Source organism: Nerophis ophidion, linkage group LG10 (genome assembly GCF_033978795.1).
Source record: "Nerophis ophidion isolate RoL-2023_Sa linkage group LG10, RoL_Noph_v1.0, whole genome shotgun sequence".
In the NCBI taxonomy this organism is placed as follows: domain Eukaryota; kingdom Metazoa; phylum Chordata; class Actinopteri; order Syngnathiformes; family Syngnathidae; genus Nerophis; species Nerophis ophidion.
This window is the reverse complement of record NC_084620.1, coordinates 46,187,759-46,205,930: the sequence shown is the minus strand read 5'-3', so window position 1 is coordinate 46,205,930 and position 18,172 is coordinate 46,187,759. Positions and strand designations below refer to the sequence as shown.

Here is an 18,172-nt window from a genome sequence, read left to right as displayed (position 1 = left end):
GGGATGGGTCAAATGCAGTGGGTAATTTCACCACACCTAGTGTGACTATCAGTGGTACTTTAACTTCCACAAGTGCATTACATTCTTCTTTGTGGCCTGTTATGCAAAACGCTACTTTTTCACCAACAAAATGTTTGCCTCCCCTCTCCAGTGTGCGGGTGCCAACTGGCCAATGGGGGCTTCTTCCTGCGGCAAGGCGAGTACATGTGCACCCTGGACTACCAGCGCCTTCACGGGACGAGTTGCTTCAGCTGCCAGGAATTCATCGAAGGAGAAGTGGTGTCTGCGCTGGGAAAGACTTACCACCCGCACTGCTTTGTCTGCGCCTCTTGCAAGTAAGCGCGACCGAGTCAGAACATTTTCAATGTTCCGCACTCATTCAAAATAGTGGTGAACATTTGGAGACGAATATCTTCAGTCGCCGTCTGCCTCTGGCTCTCTTCCTTTCTCGCTCTGCGTCAGCTTCCCTCTGGCTCCTTCGAGTCTCTCCGCCTCTCTCGCCGACGTTCACAGCTGTCGCCCTTTTAAACAGTGCGAGAGGATTACTAAATTGTCCCCAGGTGCGCGATCCACGCACCTGATCTTGGTTGTGGCGTCGCTCTCAACGAGCCCCGCCTTACCGCTGGCTCGCTGTCCTCTCCTCCTCGCCGCCATCTTGGGCCGGGCTCCGGCGTGCCCTGCCTCTCTGTCGGACTGTCGGCTCCGCCTCTCCCCAGCCATCTACTACTCACCTGTCGCTGGCTTCGCTGCAGGCCCGCAGGCCACGCCCCTCTTCACAGTGGTCATTTCTAGTAAATACTGTCGGCCAGGCTCCTCCGCCTGTTTGGAACCGCCAGTGTCATATTGTCGACTTCAAGATGTATATTCACAGATTCTTGGATACTGTGCCACCCTCGACATGTTAGGAATATCTTGACTTTACCCTAACACCTTTTCTTGATCAAATACTCTGAAAAACATGTTCTTGTCCACAGGCTTGTTGATCGTAAACAAGGGTAAAACTGAAAACATGCAAGCAGAAAGGATGCATTTCATTAAAGACATGCGCACACAGCTAATTACAATACAATAACAAAATGCATTGTGAACTTTTATGGATAAATAAACACCACAAAATGTGTATTTTAGGCACTCTACAGCAAAATTTGCTTACTATGCTAACATTTACGTCAAAGTATGAAATTACGAAAATTAGCATGACTGACTTTTGGCCATAACACGTCTGAAATTACATCACAGCCAACAAATGACACACCACAATCAAATATTACCGTGCTACTCAAAGATACATACCAATGATATGACATTACCATGAATTGATTAATGTGGAACCCGACTTAAGTTGAAAAACGTATTCAGGTGCTACCATTTAGTGGTCAATTGTACGAAATATGTACTGTACTGTGAATCCATCCATCCATTGTCTACCGCTTGTCCCTTTTGGGGTCGCGGAGGGTGCTGGAGCGTATCTCAGCAGCATTCGGGCGGAAGGCGGGGTACTCCCTGTACAAGGCGCCACTTAATCGCAGCAGTACTGTGCAATCTACTAATTAAAGTTTCTATCAATCAACCAATCAATGATACTTTGATTGGCATGAGAATTGAGAAGATGAAAACGTTTGCTACCGTCACCGAACTAGCTTAAGGTAGACTTGAAAGGCGCTGCTTGTTGTGCACCGCTAACTCTGGTTCTGCTGCCCCCCGCTGTGTAAAACTGTAAGTGCACCTCACTGTTGCATTCCAAAAGTGAACTTAAACACTGGTCTTACGTATATTCTTAATACATTCAACAAAAAAGACAGAACAGGAGGACGAGTCGTGGAGGTTTCCATTTGCAATCAAAAGGGAACGCCTCCACAAATGTGGCTTGGCATTGTATTGCTGAAATAAGCAGCGGCGTCCATAAAAATAGGTTGTAAGTGGGACTATGGAGTTAAATATACACCAAGGCATATCCAATATAGTACATATTATCTCTACCACAAGTAAGCTTGTTAAAAATAGATTCGAATCGTAGGTCCTCTTGGGAAAAAAATGTTGATGTTCACCTACATATGGCCCATTGTTGGGCCTCCAAAATATATCTGTTTCTCAGCTGTACTCAGTTGTAATACACCACCTGCGGCAGTAATGACAATATCGGAACAAACAGAAGTAGTCTGGAGCGAAAGTCATAAAAAAGTGTCTTAAGCGCAAAAATTATGACTAACGTGATGAAGCTGTAGTTTTACTTTATCGACGGTTTAGTTAAAAAACATTTGCATTATTAATTCTGGTTATTTATTTTAGTACAACCTCTCTTATTTGAGTCCCTTCTTATGTAGTATATTTTGTTAGTTAAAATTGATCTTACCAGCCTGAATTAAGTCTAAGGTTTACATGTTGAATAATAATATTTGTGATTAATACATGCTTTAATTCTATTATGGTAAGGTTATGAAAAATAAAAACATGGCGAATGATAACAATTTAAAGTTTGTTAACGATAAACGTTTTGTGTATTTTGCCCCAAAAACCTTTAAGAAAAAGAAATATATATTATCTAGATATATTCTTGTTTTTAGACTCCCTGCAGTCATGAATGTGCCACAAATCATTTTTGTGTGATTTTAAATAGAAATGTCCGATAATATCGGACTGCCGATATTATCTGCCAATAAATGCTTTAAAATGTAATATCGGAAATTATCCGTATCTGTTTCAAAAAGTTAAATTTATGACTTTTTAAAACGCCGCTGTACGGAGTGGTACACGGATGTAGGGAGAAGTACAGAGTGCCAATAAACCTTAAAGGCACTGCCTTTGTGTGCCGTGCCGGCCCAGTCACATAATATCTACGGCTTTTCACACACACAAGTGAATGCCATCCATACTTGGTCAACAGTCATACAGGTCACACTGAGGGTGGCCGTATAAACAACTTTAACACTGTTACAAATATACGCCACACTGTGAACCCACACCAAACAAGAATGACAAACACATTTCAGGAGAACATCCACACCGTAAGACAACATTAACACAACAGAACAAATACCCAGAATTCCTTGCAGCACTAACTCTTCCGGGACGCTACAATATACACCTCCTGCCCCCCACCTACCCCGCCGACCTCAATCTCCTCATGCTCTCTCAGGGAGAGCATGTCCCAAATTCCAAGCTGCTGTTTTGAGGCATGTTAAAAAAATAATGCAATTTGTGTCTTCAATAATAAATATGGCAGTGCCATGTTGGCATTTTTTTTCCCATAACTTGAGCTGATTTATTTTGGAAAACCTTGTTACATTGTTTAATGCATCCAGCTGGGCATCACAACAAAATTAGGCATAACAATGTGTTAATTCCACGACTGTATATATCGGTATCGGTTGATATCGGAATCGGTAATTAAGAGTTGGACAATGTCGGAATATCGGATATCGGCAAAAAAGACATTATCAGACATCTCGAATTTTAAAGTAGGGGCCCTTATGTTGTGGAGCTTTTTACTGATATTTGTATGTGTTTGTTTTTGCTTTATTTTTGTTTTTGTTTTCAGGCAGCCATTTCCAGCCGGTGACCGAGTGACCTTCAACGGCAAGGAGTGTATTTGCCAAAACTGTACCCAACCTCTTCCTGTCCACAGTCCCGCGCCCATACAGGCCGTCCATAGTCAGTATAGTATCAGTCTTTGGCAACCCTGTGACTTTGTAAATGCTGACGCTTTTTGTTGCAGACTGCTGCGGCTGCGGGAAGGAATTCACAAACGAACAGTCCCTGGTTGCACTGGACAAGCATTGGCACCTAGGCTGCTTCAAGTGCAAAGTGTGCAACAAGGTCCTCAATGCAGAATACATCAGCAAGTAAGTCCACATTACGATTAGAATAGTACTTACAAAACCCAATACCAGTGAAGTTGGCATGTTGTGTAAATGGTTAATAAAAACAGAATACAATGATTTGCAAATCCTTTTCAACTTTTATACAATTGAATAGACTGTAAAGACAAGATATTTAACTAGTAACGTTTATTTTTTGAAAATATTAGCTTCTTTGGAATTTGAAGCCTGCAACATGTTTAAAAAAAAGGCACAAGTGGCAAAAAAGACTGAGAAAGTTGAGGAATGCTCATCAAACACTTATTTGGGACATCCCACAGGTGAACAGGCGTATTGGTAACAGGTGTGTGCCATGATTGGGTATAAAAGCAGCTTTCATGAAATTCTCAGTTATTCACAAACAAGGATGGGTTGAGAGTCCCCACTTTCTGAACAATTGCGTGAGCAAATTGTCCAACAGTTTAAGAACAACATTTCTCAACGAGCTATTGCAAGGAATTTAGGGATTTTTCCATCTACGGTCCGTAATATCATCAAAAGGTTCAGAGAATCTGGAGAAATCACTGCACGAAAGCAGCAAGGCCAAAAATCAACATTGAATTTTCAGTGACCTTCGATCCTTCAGGCGTCAAAAAGCGACATCAGTGTAGAGATGCAGCTATCGAATATTTTAGTTATCGAGTATTCTATCCAATATCCCGATCGATTAATCGAATAAATCATATTTTTGCCCCATTAAGGTTTAATTATACATGTTAAGATGTGCCCTCAATTATTGTGGTTGGCCTAACTGTCTTTTTACCCTAATCGCCTGTTTTCATAATTGAAGGCTGACACACACAGCTGAAATTCATCCATGGTTGATTGTGCCAATTTGTGTGTGCACACAAACAATGCATACACAATATAAAAAGACAAACCGTTTGGCTTAATTGTGTTTAATTTCCTTAACACCTGTTTTCATTTATTGAAGGCTGACACACACAGCTGAAATTCGTCCATGGTTGATTGTGCCAATTTGTGTGTGCTAATAAAAACAGGTGCGCTCACAGCCCTGTGTGGTGTGACCGCATAAACAAAGTTATTGTCTCTCGTGTGTTTTTGATGATTATTATACTGTGACGTTCGAATGGTGGTTTATCCACGCAAATCCGCTGAGCCGTTTTCAACCTGCCAACAATGCATACACAATATAAAAAGACAAACCGTTTGGCTTGATTGTATTTAATTTCCTTAACGCCTGTTTTCATTATTGAAGGCTGACACACACAGCTGAAATTCGTCCGTGGTTGATTGTGCCAATTTGTGTGTGCTAACAAAAACAGGTGCGCTCACAGCCCTGTGTGCTGTGTGGTGTGACTGCATAAACAAAGTTCTTGTCTCTCGTGCATTTTTGATGATTATTATATGGTGCCGTTCCAATGGTGGTTTCTCCACGCAAATCCGCTGAGTCGTTTTCAACCTGCCAACAATGCATACACAATATAAAAAGACAAACCGTTTGGCTTAGTTATATTTCATTTCCTTAACGCCTGTTTTTATTATTGAAGGCTGACACACACAGCTGAAATTCATCCGTGGTTGATTGTGCCATTTTGTGTGTACTAATAAAAACAGGTGCGCGCACAGCCCTTTATGCTATATGGTGTGACCGCATACACAAAGTTCTTGTCTTTCTTGCGTTTTTGATGATTATTATACGGTCCCGTTCGAATGGTGGTTTATCCACGCAAATCAGCTGAGCCGTTTTCAACCTGCCAACAATGCATACACAACATAAAAAGACAAACCGTTTGGCCTAATTGTATTTAATTTACTTAACACCTGTTTTCATTATTGAAGGCTGACACACACAGCTGAAATTCATCCGTGGTTGATTGTGCTAATTTGTGTGTACTAATAAAAACAGGTGCGCTCACAGCCCTATGTGCTATGTGGTGTCACCGCATACACAAAGTTCTTGTCTCTCGTGCGTTTTTGATGATTATTATACTGTGGCGTTTAAATGGTGGTTTCTCCACGCAAATCCGCTGAGCTGTTTTCAACCTGCCAACAATACATAAACAATATAAAAAAACAAACCACTTAATAATGACGACAACAGTTTTACATTTTAAGAATGCAGTGCAGTTAATTGCATTATTCAAATGCAAAATAGTAATCAATGTTCATTTTGCCATCATAACATGTTTGAGATAAAAACACACACAGATATATATATATATATGTATATATGTATATATATATATATATATATATATATATATATATATATATATATATATATATATATATACATATATATATAAAATTAGTTCAAAATTAATATTCCCTGAGAACGTTCAAATAAAACTATATTCTTAGTATCAAAAATAAAACATTAAGAAGAGTTTTCATTATATCAAACATAAAAAGTGAATTAGGTAGTGCCTTTAATACTGCATTTGAAATGTGCAACCAGTGATGAGTCACCACCAAGCAAAAACCGCTTATGCTCAGAAAAGTAGCGTCAGATTTACCGTCCGACCGACCAAACATTTGCAGAAATGTAGATCGCCGCCTATGCTATAGAGCAGACCTGTGCAAACTAAGGCCCGGGGGCCACATGCGGCCCGTTAAGCTTTTCAATCTGGCCCGCCGGACATTCCCAAATATTTTTTTTAGATCTTTAAGCTGGAAAGTTTAGCTACTATTATGATGAGCAGTGATGTTTTCTAATGACCGTAATTCTTCAGCTATGCAAATTATTTCAATGGTGGGAATCTGTGCTTTTGGATGATATACCAATTACTATGGTAATTTAATTAGTTACTACCGCCCGAACGCCTCCCTAAAGAGGTGTGTAGGGCACGTCCGACCGGCAGGAGGCCACGGAGAAGACCCGGGACAAGTTGGGGAGACTATCTCTCCTGGCTGGCCTGGGAACGCCTCGGGATCTGGACAAAGTGGCTGCTTAGGCTGCTGCCCCCGCGACCCCACCTCGGATAAGTGGGAGAAAATGGATGAATGGATGGTGGTAATCTAATTAGTTACTACGGTCATCTAATTAGTAACTATGGTAATATACGTCAAAGCAGCTCAGATGAGGCACCAAGCAGTGTGGGCGGGAAGTGTTTCCACAGACGCGGAAGGATATTTTCACAACAAAGTTCTAAAGCTTAGTGAAATATCAGATTATAGGTGGGTTTATTTTGTACCCTTCACGTTCATTTTATTTAACCTTTATTTCACCAGGTAATAATCCCATTGAGATCAAAGATCTCTTTTCCAAGGGAGACCTGGCCAAGGGGGCAGCAGCAAGGTTACAATAAAAACAGTAAACAACACATTAAACATCACATTTACAACATTAAAACTTGCTCATATGACACATGTGCATACAGACAAGGTAGACTGCAATCCTTTCACAGAAGCTTTAAACTCATTCAACAACAACAAAGGTTTGAAGTTGAATATTCGATTGTAGGTTCATTTTTCACTGTTTGTTGCATTTTTGTTGCGTTTTACTTGATTGTAAAACATGTCGATCGAAAGGGGGTGTGACATTCATATATTGTCAATATTCAGTGTTTTATCATTCATAGAAAAATGTAACGTATCGTAGCGTTTTTAGCATTCTATCAGACATTTTGGGAGGTTTTGTATAAATGTCCCTAAAAATAGATATACCGGCCCCCAGACACGTTTATTTCTCCAAATGTGGCCTCCCGAGTCAAAATAATTGCCCAGGCGTGCTATAGAGACTATAGTTGGTGCAAGTGCAAGCTTTCCAAGTAGCATGTGGCCTGACTTGAATAACCCGAATAACTTTGCAGGACTACTTTCGCGTGGTTACTATTGAAAGGCTAAGTGAACACGACAGCTTGGATAGCGTTGTTGGTTTTCAACACCTTTTGGCGGCATTTAATGACATCGCATCCTGGTTATCATAATGAATAACCTTTATTTTAGTAACACAACTTTTGCGTTTATATTTGATAATAGATGATTTACTTCGCCTCTTGACATCCCTCAAATCCGATGCTTTTGTGGTATGCGAGCTCCACTTGGCAATGTTTGCATAGGACTCCGTTTTACTTTGATTTCAGTGTGACGTGTTCCCACACCATAGACAGCTTTTGTCGCTTCTTAATTCCCTCGTTTTGCTCTGGCTCTTGTCCATTGCTTTCTGCGGCGGCTGCCATTGCAAGTTATGTTTTCTAAACTCGAGCGTATTCAAAAGTGGTGCTGTGCAGTGCAGGGGGTGTATGATCTGTGATGTAAACATGCTGTGCAACACCTAAACCAGGGGTCGGTAACCTTTTTGGCTGAGAGAGCTATGAAAGCCAAATACTTGAAAATGTATTTCCGTGAGAGCCATATCAACATTTTTAACACTGAATTCAACTAAATGCGTGCATTTTTTAAGTAAGACCAACATTTTTAGAGTACCGTATTTTTCGGAGTATAAGTCGCACCTGCCGAAAATGCATAATAAAGAAGGAAAAAAAACATATATAAGTCGCACCGGAGTATAAGTCACATTTTTTGGGGAAATTTATTTAATAAAACCCAACACCAAGAATAGACATAACTATAACATATAGAACAGGGGCCGGCCACCTTTACCACTCAAAGAGCCATTTTGACCCGTGTCACAAAATAAAGAAGATAATGGGAGCCGCAACCATTCTCGTGATTATCTGCTGATGGTCCCCCAGATAACAATAATAAGGGCGTGCAATGAAGCCACTGCCTTTGACGCCTTCTACAACATGTTCAAGCAGCTTGCCAGTCCAGTAACATGTTGTATGAGGCCTCCGCAGATACACGTACACGACTGCAAGGCATAGTTGTTCTACAGCCATACAGGTCACAGTGAACGTTGTGATATAAACAACTTTAGCACTCTTACTAATATGGGCCACACTGTGAACCCACACCAGACAAGAATGACAAACACATTTCGGGAGAACATCCTCACAGTAACACAACATAAACGCAACATAACAATTACCCAGAATCCCATGCATCCATGACTCTTCCAGGCTATATTATACACCCCACACCTCCGTGCGTGGGTTGGGGTGGGCGGGGTTGGGGTGCGGGGGTGTATAATATAGCCTGGAAGAGTCATTGATGCATGGGATTCTGGGTAATTGTTATGTTGCGTTTATGTTGTGTTACTGTTAGGATGTTCTCCCGAAATGTGTTTGTCATTCTTGTTTGGTGTGGGTTCACAGTGTGGCGCATATTAGTAAAAGTGTTAAAGTTGTTTATATCACAACCTTCAGTGTAACCTGTATGGCTGTTGACCAAGTATGCCTTGTAATCTCGTACGTGTGACGATAGAAGCAGCGAAATGCATGCGTCCGGCCGGCACGCAGATAGCATGGCGTAAAGGCGGGCGCGATGACATGTTGTGGAAGACGTTAAAAGTAAAGCCATCACGGCACGCCCTCAATATTGTAGTCCGAGTTAAAATTGGAGAATGTTAACCCCGGGTGATGTCCGGGAGTGGCACCAAAATCCGGAAACCTCCCGAAACAATCGGGGGAGTCGGCGATTATGCAGCTGAGCCACATCAGAGTGGCCAAAGAGCCGCATGCGGCTCCGGAGCCGCGGGTTGCCGACCCCTGATATAGAACATGCTCTACATTTACCAAACAATCTGTCACTCCTAACCGCTAAATCCCATGAAATCTTATACGTCTAGTCTCTTACGTGAATGAGCTAAATAATATTATTTGATATTCTACGTTAATGTGTGAATAATTTCACACATAAGTCAATCCTGAGTATAAGTCGCACCCCCTATGAAAATAACTACGACTCATAGTCCGAAAAATACGGTATAATAAGTCTCTAATTTTTTTAATAACATTGGTATTTATTGTACAGGTGCGGTAGAAAATGGATGGATGGATTAAAATGCATGAGAATGTTTTATATTTTGAAGATTACTTTTAACATCGTGGTTACCAGCGGAATTATTCATAACTTATTGTGTTAAGCAATGTCAGCTAAGATGTATCTGAGAGCCAGATGCAGTCATCAAAAGAGCCACATCTGGCTCTATGGCCCTACCCCTGACCTAAACAGTCCGTAATAAACTGTCACCAAGTATAGGTGACGAACCCCAAGATGCAGAGACGGCAGGCTTTTGTGCAGGAAAACATGATTTCCATCTATCCATCCATTTCCTACCGCTTTTTTGATTTGGGGTGGGGGGTCGCTGGAGCCTATCTCAGCTAAAATCGGGCGGAAGGCAGTGTACAACCTGGACAAGTCGCCACCTCATCACAGGGCCAACACAGATAGAAAGGCAACATTCACTGAAAACATGATTTAATGTCCAAAAATACACAAACCAGGAACCAGGAACAGGCAAACGGGAAACAGCTAACAGGAAAACGAAAAACAAGGAGCTAAGAGACAGCAAACTGCAAATAGCTATCAGGAACCAGCAAACAGGAACAGCTCACCGCAAAACAGCGACAATGACAATACTCCTGCACTCACTGGAGGGCAAAGCAGGTTTAAATAGCAGCCGGCTGATTGACAACCAGGTGTGGCCGGGTGCCAATCAGTCGCAGCTCAGGGGAAACAGCGCTCAGGGAGGAAAGCAGGAAACAACCAAAATAAGAGCGCTGACAGGAAATAAAGACAAACAGAGGAAAAACTGTCAGTGACAAACCTGACAGAAACGTGAGCTTTGACTACTGTTTACTAAACGAGGCAAAATGCCGTTAAAAAAACTTAACGACACCTCAAGGCAGCAAGAGTTCCTCGAATATATTTTGTAATCAAATGACTCGAGTTACTCGAGAAATCGTTTCAGCTTTACATCACATCAGAGTGTAAAGGACATCGCCACATGGGCTCAGGAACACTTCAGAAAACCACTGTCGGTAACTACCATTGGTCGCTACTTCTGTAAGTGCAAGTTAAAACTCTACTATGGAAAGCGAAAGCCATTTATCAACAAAACCCAGAAACGCCGCCGGCTTCAGCAACAGTCATCAGCAAAGCATTGTACAAACCCCAATTCCATATGACTTGGGAAATTGTGTTGGATGTAAATATAAACGGAATACAATGATTTGCAAATCCTATTCAACCCCTATTCAGTTGAATATGCTACAAAGACAACATATTTCATGTTCAAACTGATAAACTTTTTTTTTTGTGCAAATAATCATCCATCCATCGATCTATTTTCTACCGCTTATTCCCTTTTGGGGTCGCGGGAGGCGCTGGCGCCTATCTCAGCTACAATCGGGCGGAAGGAGGGATACACCCTGGACAAGTCGTCAACACAGATAGACAGACAACATTCACACTCACATTCACACACTAGTCATTAACTTTTGAATTTGATACCAGCCACACATGACAAAGAAGTTGGGAAAGGTGGCAATAAATACTGATAAAGTTGAGGAATGCTCATCAAACACTTTTTTGGAACATCCCACAGGTGTGCAGGCTAATTGGGAACAGGTGGGTGCCATGATTGGGTATAAAAACAGCTCCCCAAAAAATGCTCAGTCTTTCACAAGAAAGGATGGGGGCGAGGTACACCCCTTTGTCCACAACTGCGTGAGCAAATAGTCTTACAGTTTAAGAACAATGTTTCTCAAAGTGCAATTGCAAGAAATTTAGGGATTTCAACATCTACGGTCCATAATATTATCAAAAGGTTCAGAGAATCCGGAGAAATGGCCGGAAACCAACATTGAGTGACCGTGACCTTCGATCCCTCAGACGGCACTGTATCAAAAACCAACATCAATCTCTTAAGGACATCATCACATGGGCTCAGGAACACTTCAGAAAACCACTGTCACTAAATACGTTTCTTTACTACATCTGTAAGTACAAGTTAAAACTCGACTATGCAAAGCAAAAGCCATTTATCAACAACAGCCAGAAACACAGGCGACTTTGCTGGGCCCAAGCTCATCTAAGATGGACTGATGTAAAGTGGAAAAGTGTTCTGTGGTCTGACGAATCCACATTTCAAATAGTTTTTGGAAACCGTGGACGTGGTGTCCTCCGGACCAAAGACGAAAAGAACCATCCGAACTGTTATAGGCGCAAAGTTCAAAAGCCAGCATCTGTGATGGTGTATTAGTGCCCAAGGCATGGGTAACTTACACATCTGCGAAAGCAGCATTAATACTGAAAGGTACATACAGGTTTTGGAGCAACATATGCAACACTTATGAAGGATCTCAGAAACATAGCAAGACAAGCCCTGGACTATAACCTTCAAGGCAACTCTTGATGAACTGACCAAGATGGGGATCTCCTGGCAAAAAGCGAAGACCATCTCGTATAAGAAAGTGAGGTTGAGATCCATGGTAGACGCCCTCTGCTCCCAAAGGGGCCAAGAGGATTAAAGAAAAACATAAAGAATGTTGCCATCCAAGTAATGTTATTATGGACGCCCCTGCTTATTTCAGCAGGACAATGCCAAGCCACGTGTAGTAAAAGAGTCTGGCCACTAGACTGGTCTGCCTGTAGTCCAGACCTGTCTCCCGTTGAAAATGTGTGGCGCATTATGAAGCCTTAAATATGACAACAGAGATTGTTGAACAACTTAAGCTGTACATCAAGCAAGGATGGGAAAGAATTCCATCTGAATAGCTTCAAAATTGGTCTCCTCAGTTCCCTAAGTGAGTGTTGTTAAAAGGAAAGGCCACGTAACACAGTGGTAAAAATGCCTCTGTGCCAAGGTTTTTGCAATGTGTCGCCGCCAGTAAATTCTAAGTTAATGATTATTTGCAACAAATAAAAAACAAGTTTCTCAGTTTGAACATTAAATATCTTGTCTTTACAGTGTAATATAGTTGAAAATAAGTTGGAAAGGATCTGCAAATCATTGTATTCTGTTTTTGTTTACGATTTACACAACGTGCCAACTTCACTGGTTTTGGGTTTTGTATTTTCATGAGTCCAAGTCAAAGTTGGCTAACCTGTGCTGGTATTTTCTTGTTATCGACACCAGGGATGGGATCCCCTACTGCGAGATGGACTACCATGCCATGTTCGGCATCCAGTGTGAGAGCTGCAAGAAGTACATCACTGGGAAAGTTCTGGAGGTATTCATAAATAACTACAAAACCCACCCTAACCCACTCGTGGGTTGGGTTTGTGGAATGTTAGGGAGATGGGATGGAGATGGTGGGATGGGGAAAGGAGGCATCTACTATGGATGATGGCATGGCGAGTTGATCGATCGAGTTGGTTGTCATCTTTTGGGGAGTGAGTAGCCGAGCCTAGTTAGCTCATCGGGAAGGTCGTTGCCTGCTTGGTCGCGACGGCCTGGGACCCTGAGGAGTTGTATCCATTTTGAAGACCGGAAAGCCGATAGGGAGTATTGGATTGATATCATGGAGGTGTCTGTGGTGTCCACTTAAATTGCACAGTGGAACTTGCTTATCTCAAGGCTTCTATTTTTACCAAGTGTCGAAGCAAGACCGCTGACAGATGGATAGAGATGGACAGGAAGTACAACACATCAACAAAACAAAACATCTGCACTGCAAAAACTGAAATCTAAGTCAGATTAAATATCTCAAATAAGGGTGATATTTGCTTATTTTCTGTCTGATAAGATAATTCTTCTCACTAAGCAGATTTTATGTTACTGTACTTGTTTTAAAGGGGAACATTATCACAATTTCTAAAGGGTTAAAAACAATAAAAATCCGTTCCCAGTGGCTTGTTGTATTTATTTATTTTTTTTTTCAAAATTTTACCGGTCCCGGAATATCCCTACATAAAGCTTTAAAGTGCCTTATTTTCGCTATCTTCGAAACCACTATCCATTTCCCTGTGACGTCATACATGGCTGCCAATACAAACAACATGGCGGTTACCACAGCAAGATATAGCGACATTAGCTCGGATTCAGACTCGGATTTCAGCGGCTTAAGCGATTCAACAGGTTACGCATGTATTGAAACAGATGGTCGGAGTATGGAGGCGGATAGCGAAAACGCAATTGAAGAAGAAATTGAAGCTAATGAGCGAATAGCTATTGACGCTATTCGGCCATAGCGTGGGTGTACCTAATGAAGTCGCCCATAGCATGGCTGCCTTATTAGCATCGCCGGTAAAATGTGCAGACCAAACGATCAGGATTTTCGCATCTTGTGACACTGGGGCAACTTAAATCCGTCGATTGGTAAGTGTTTGTTTCGCATTAAATGTGGGTATCTAGTTTCAAATGTACATACAGCTAGCGTAAATAGCATGTTAGCATCGATTAGCATAGCATGTTAGCATCATTTAGCTGGCAGTCATGCCGTGACCAAATATGTCTGATTAGCACATAAGTCAACAACATCAACAAAACTCACCTTTGTGATTTCGTTGACTTAATCGTTGCAAATGCATCTGCAGGTTATCCATACATCTCTTTGCCATGTCTGCCTTAGCATTGCCGGTCAAATGTGAAGACACTCTGGTACATTCAATGGGGGTCTGGCGGCAGATTTCTTGCCAGTAGTGCAACTTGAATCCCTCCCTGTTAGTGTTGTTACACCCCCCGACAACACACCGACGAGACATGATGTCTCCAAGGTTACAAAAAATAGTCGAAAAAACAGAAAATAACAGAGCTGAGACCCGGTGTTTGTAATGTGAAAATGAATATGGCGGTTGTGTTACCTCGGTGACGTCACGCTCTGATGTCATCGCTAAAAGACCGATAAACAGAAAGGCGTTTAATTTGCCAAAATTCACCCATTTAGAGTTCGGAAATCGGTTAAAAAAATACATGGTCTTTTTTCTGCAACATCAAGGTATATATTGACGCTTACATAGGTTTGGTGATAATGTTCCTTTTTAAGGGTTTTGGTCCTAAATGATCTCAGTAATATATTACAGCTTGTTGCTGAGATTTGATAGATAGATAGATAGAGAGAGAGAGAGAGAGAGAGAGAGAGAGAGAGAGATAGTACTTTATTGATTCCTTCAGGAGAGTTCTTTCAGGAAAATTAAAATTCCAGCAGCAGTGTACATAGTTGAGATTTAAAAAGTAAATAATGGGGGTATAAATGGAAACAAAATAGAAAAGTATTACAATAAGAATAAAAATAAAAAGCAACAATGGGAATAAAAACATAACAGTAAAATAAGAATATAACAAGAGAAACTAGGCAAGTAGTGAGAGAAACTTGTTTGATGACCTATATTGAGTAAAACATGCTTGAGACTAGAATATCAACTGTTGCAAAGCTCTGTCATCAACATTCATTAGTATAAAACTACTTTTTTTAAAGTAGTAATTTCTTATTTCAAGCATGAAAAAAAAATCATGACTTTGACACAAATGTGTCTCATAATTAAAACGGATGACAGCCAAATGGACTTTGCTGTTTTATTTTCAATGAAACAATAGAAAACACATACTGTATTTTTCGGATTATATGTCGCACCGGCCGAAAATGCATAATGAAGAAGGAAAAAAACATTTATACGTCGAACTGGAGTATAAGTCGCAATTTTGGGGGAAATTTATTTGATAAAATCCAACATCAAGAATAGACATTTGAAAGGCAATTCAAAATAAATAAAGAATAGTGTACAACAGGCTGAATAAGTGTACGTTACATGACGCATAAATAACCAACTGAGAAGGTGCCTGGTATGTTAACGTAACATATTATGGTAAGAGTCATTCAAATAACTATAACATATAGAACATGCTATACATTTACCAAACAATCTGTCACTCCTAATCGATAAATCCAATGAAATCTTCTTCCTCAATGTCGCTTCTAAACAACTCTGTGCCGCTTCCTCTTGTCGTTTTCTGCTACATATTTCACTACGTCCAGCTTGTAATCTGTAGTACATGATTTCCTTTTCGGTGCCATTTTTGTTCAGCCCTTCTCAGTTTTTATAAGTTACCGCCAACGTTGAAAATATCCATCTTAATAACTACGGCAGTAGCATATAGCCTATAGCAGTTAGCATTCCATGACCCACAATGCACTTCTGCCATGACCCTCCCCCGCCGAATTATTATTGGTTGACGTGTGTGTGACGATTGCTGATATTTTCTTCGTCTCTTCCGCAAATGAGATAAATTATATTATTTAATATTTTACGGTAATGTGTAAATAATTTCACACATAAGGCGCTCCGGAGTATATGTCGCACCCCCGGCCAAACTATGAAAAAAACTGCGATTTATAATCAGAAAAATACGGTACTCATATTGTAGTACAGTTGGCGCAGCACAGTAAACTGATGGTTAATATTTAAACATTTAACATGTAACATTTTTAACAATTTTGAACAGAAATAGTTCATGCACATTCAGGTAAATTCTTAAAAATTACAATGAAAAAAATTTGGGCCGCACTAATTGACTGAAAGAGCACGCGCTTGCCGCGATGATGTCATGTTGTCGATGGAAAAATGCATTTTTAGACCATATGATTTGCCTGAGCGGCTAGGAGACCCCAAGAATAACAAGCGGTTGCCTTGTTGAATTTCCATTAAGAACAATAAATTAGTTTTTAGTGTAAGTAAAGATAATGGCACTAGCATTTACTTAATTTAGGAATATTTTTCAACATATCAAGCAAAAAGTTGTCTTTTTTTTTCTACCAAGGAAAGTGCACTTATTATTAGTGATAATATACATTATACATTATACTGTACATTAAGCACAGTACAATCCCTCAAGCGGTGCGGCTTCATAGCTTACCAAAGTCATACTAAAACATTTTGATAGATTTTTGAGCGCTGTGTGTAATGTTCTATATTTTCAATGGAACATATAAAATGTTGGTGTTGTTTACTTGATTCATATTGCAGTCTACACGTATGTCTTGTGTGTGACTGCCACCATATTGCAGTCTACATGTATCTCTTATGTTTGACTGCCATCTACTGGTCACAATTATTATTACACAATGTACCAAATAAAATATTTTTGAGGTTGGCTAACAAAACCAAAATTATTTCTTACATTAGAAGCACGAGTTTTGAAGGGGAAATTTTTTTTAAGTGCACCTCATAGTCCGCAAAATATGGTAGATGATTTGGCCCACTTACAGTACATTGAATATAACAACAACAAAACAATCTTGTTATTCACGGTATTGTATGTTTGTAGCCCTTTTAGACAAACATTCACATGTTGCACAATGAGATGTAAGCATGGGGTAACGTGTACAGTCCTATAACTTTCTGTCTGTAAAATACATATTTTGTATAAACTTTTCTGTTATTTAATCACAACATTTCATGACTAATATTCAGAAATTAACATTCTTAATAAACCACAGTAAAATAAGCACACATCCGATTGAGGACTTAATGACCTGGAATTTACACTTTGTGTGGTGTTGGAATTGTCAGACTTTTTTGTGTGGCCATAAACGCATCAGTGGATGAATGCGTTGGTGCTGTTCTTGATCAGACTTTTTTGTGTGGCCATAAACGCATCAGTGGATGAATGCGTTGGTGCTGTTCTTGATATGACCGATAACACAGAGTTGGTTTAAGCCTGATTTGTACGGCAGACAATGAATAGTTTTGCTAGATATACGTTTTTGTTTTTAATTTTAGTGTGGTGACGGCTAAATATAAATGGTTTTGCTCATAAAGTGGCCGATGGAATTCCTGTCCTTAAAGCGTCTTGACAGATGTTAGACTAATTAAACAGTTTTGGTGATCATTATCTGTTGTGGGAGCTTTTTGTCACCTCTCACTCACAGTTGCGTTCCAAAAATCTCATGAAGGAATCAATAAAGTACTATCTATCTATCTATCTATCTATCTATCTATCTATCTATCTATCTATCTATCTATCAAAATCATACAGAATAAATTGTGATGTTTCTTTTGTGTGGAGTTAAGATGGAATTTGATCTTCTGTGCGCCGAGCAGAGCCTTTGGTGGTAATGCGCGTTTAAGTGCCCCGAAAAAGAAGGAAAAGAAAGTGGGTGCATTTTTGGGCTACAGAATTAAGGTTATTACTGCCTCGGGTTTATTCTAAAGCTTTGCCTGGCACTGAACAGAAAGTAAATACCGCATGTAAGAAGAAGACTCCTGATAATGTTTACAGCAGGGGTCACCAACTTGGTGCCCGCAGGCACCAGGTAGCCCGTAAGGACCAGATGAGTAGCCCGCTGGCCTGTTCTAAAAATAGCTCAAATAGCAGCACTTACCAGTGAGCTGCCTCTATTTTTATTTTATTTTATTTATTTACTAGCAAGCTTGGATTTTCAAAAATAATTTTAAAATCCAAGAAAATATTTTAAAGGGGAACATTATCACAATTTCAAAAGGGTTAAAAACAATAAAAATCAGTTCCCAGTGGCTTGTTGTATTTATTTATTTTTTTTTTC

At 40.3% G+C, this 18,172-nt stretch overlaps 1 protein-coding gene across 5 annotated transcripts in view; it reads left to right on the top strand.

The window, feature by feature from the left end:
• The window catches only part of ablim2 (actin binding LIM protein family, member 2), a 113,541-nt gene that overhangs the window by 44,067 nt on the left and 51,302 nt on the right, over positions 1-18,172 (top strand). For all 5 annotated transcript variants that reach the window (XR_009808539.1, XR_009808540.1, XR_009808542.1 and 2 more), the window contains 4 exons: positions 152-335; positions 3,539-3,651; positions 3,716-3,842; positions 12,808-12,901. Coding sequence is in view for 1 of the 5 variants with exons in the window: in XM_061913924.1 (XP_061769908.1) it covers positions 152-335; positions 3,539-3,651; positions 3,716-3,842; positions 12,808-12,901 (518 nt within the window). In the remaining 4 variants the exon portion in view is untranslated. The remainder of the gene's footprint in view (positions 1-151; positions 336-3,538; positions 3,652-3,715; positions 3,843-12,807; positions 12,902-18,172) is intronic.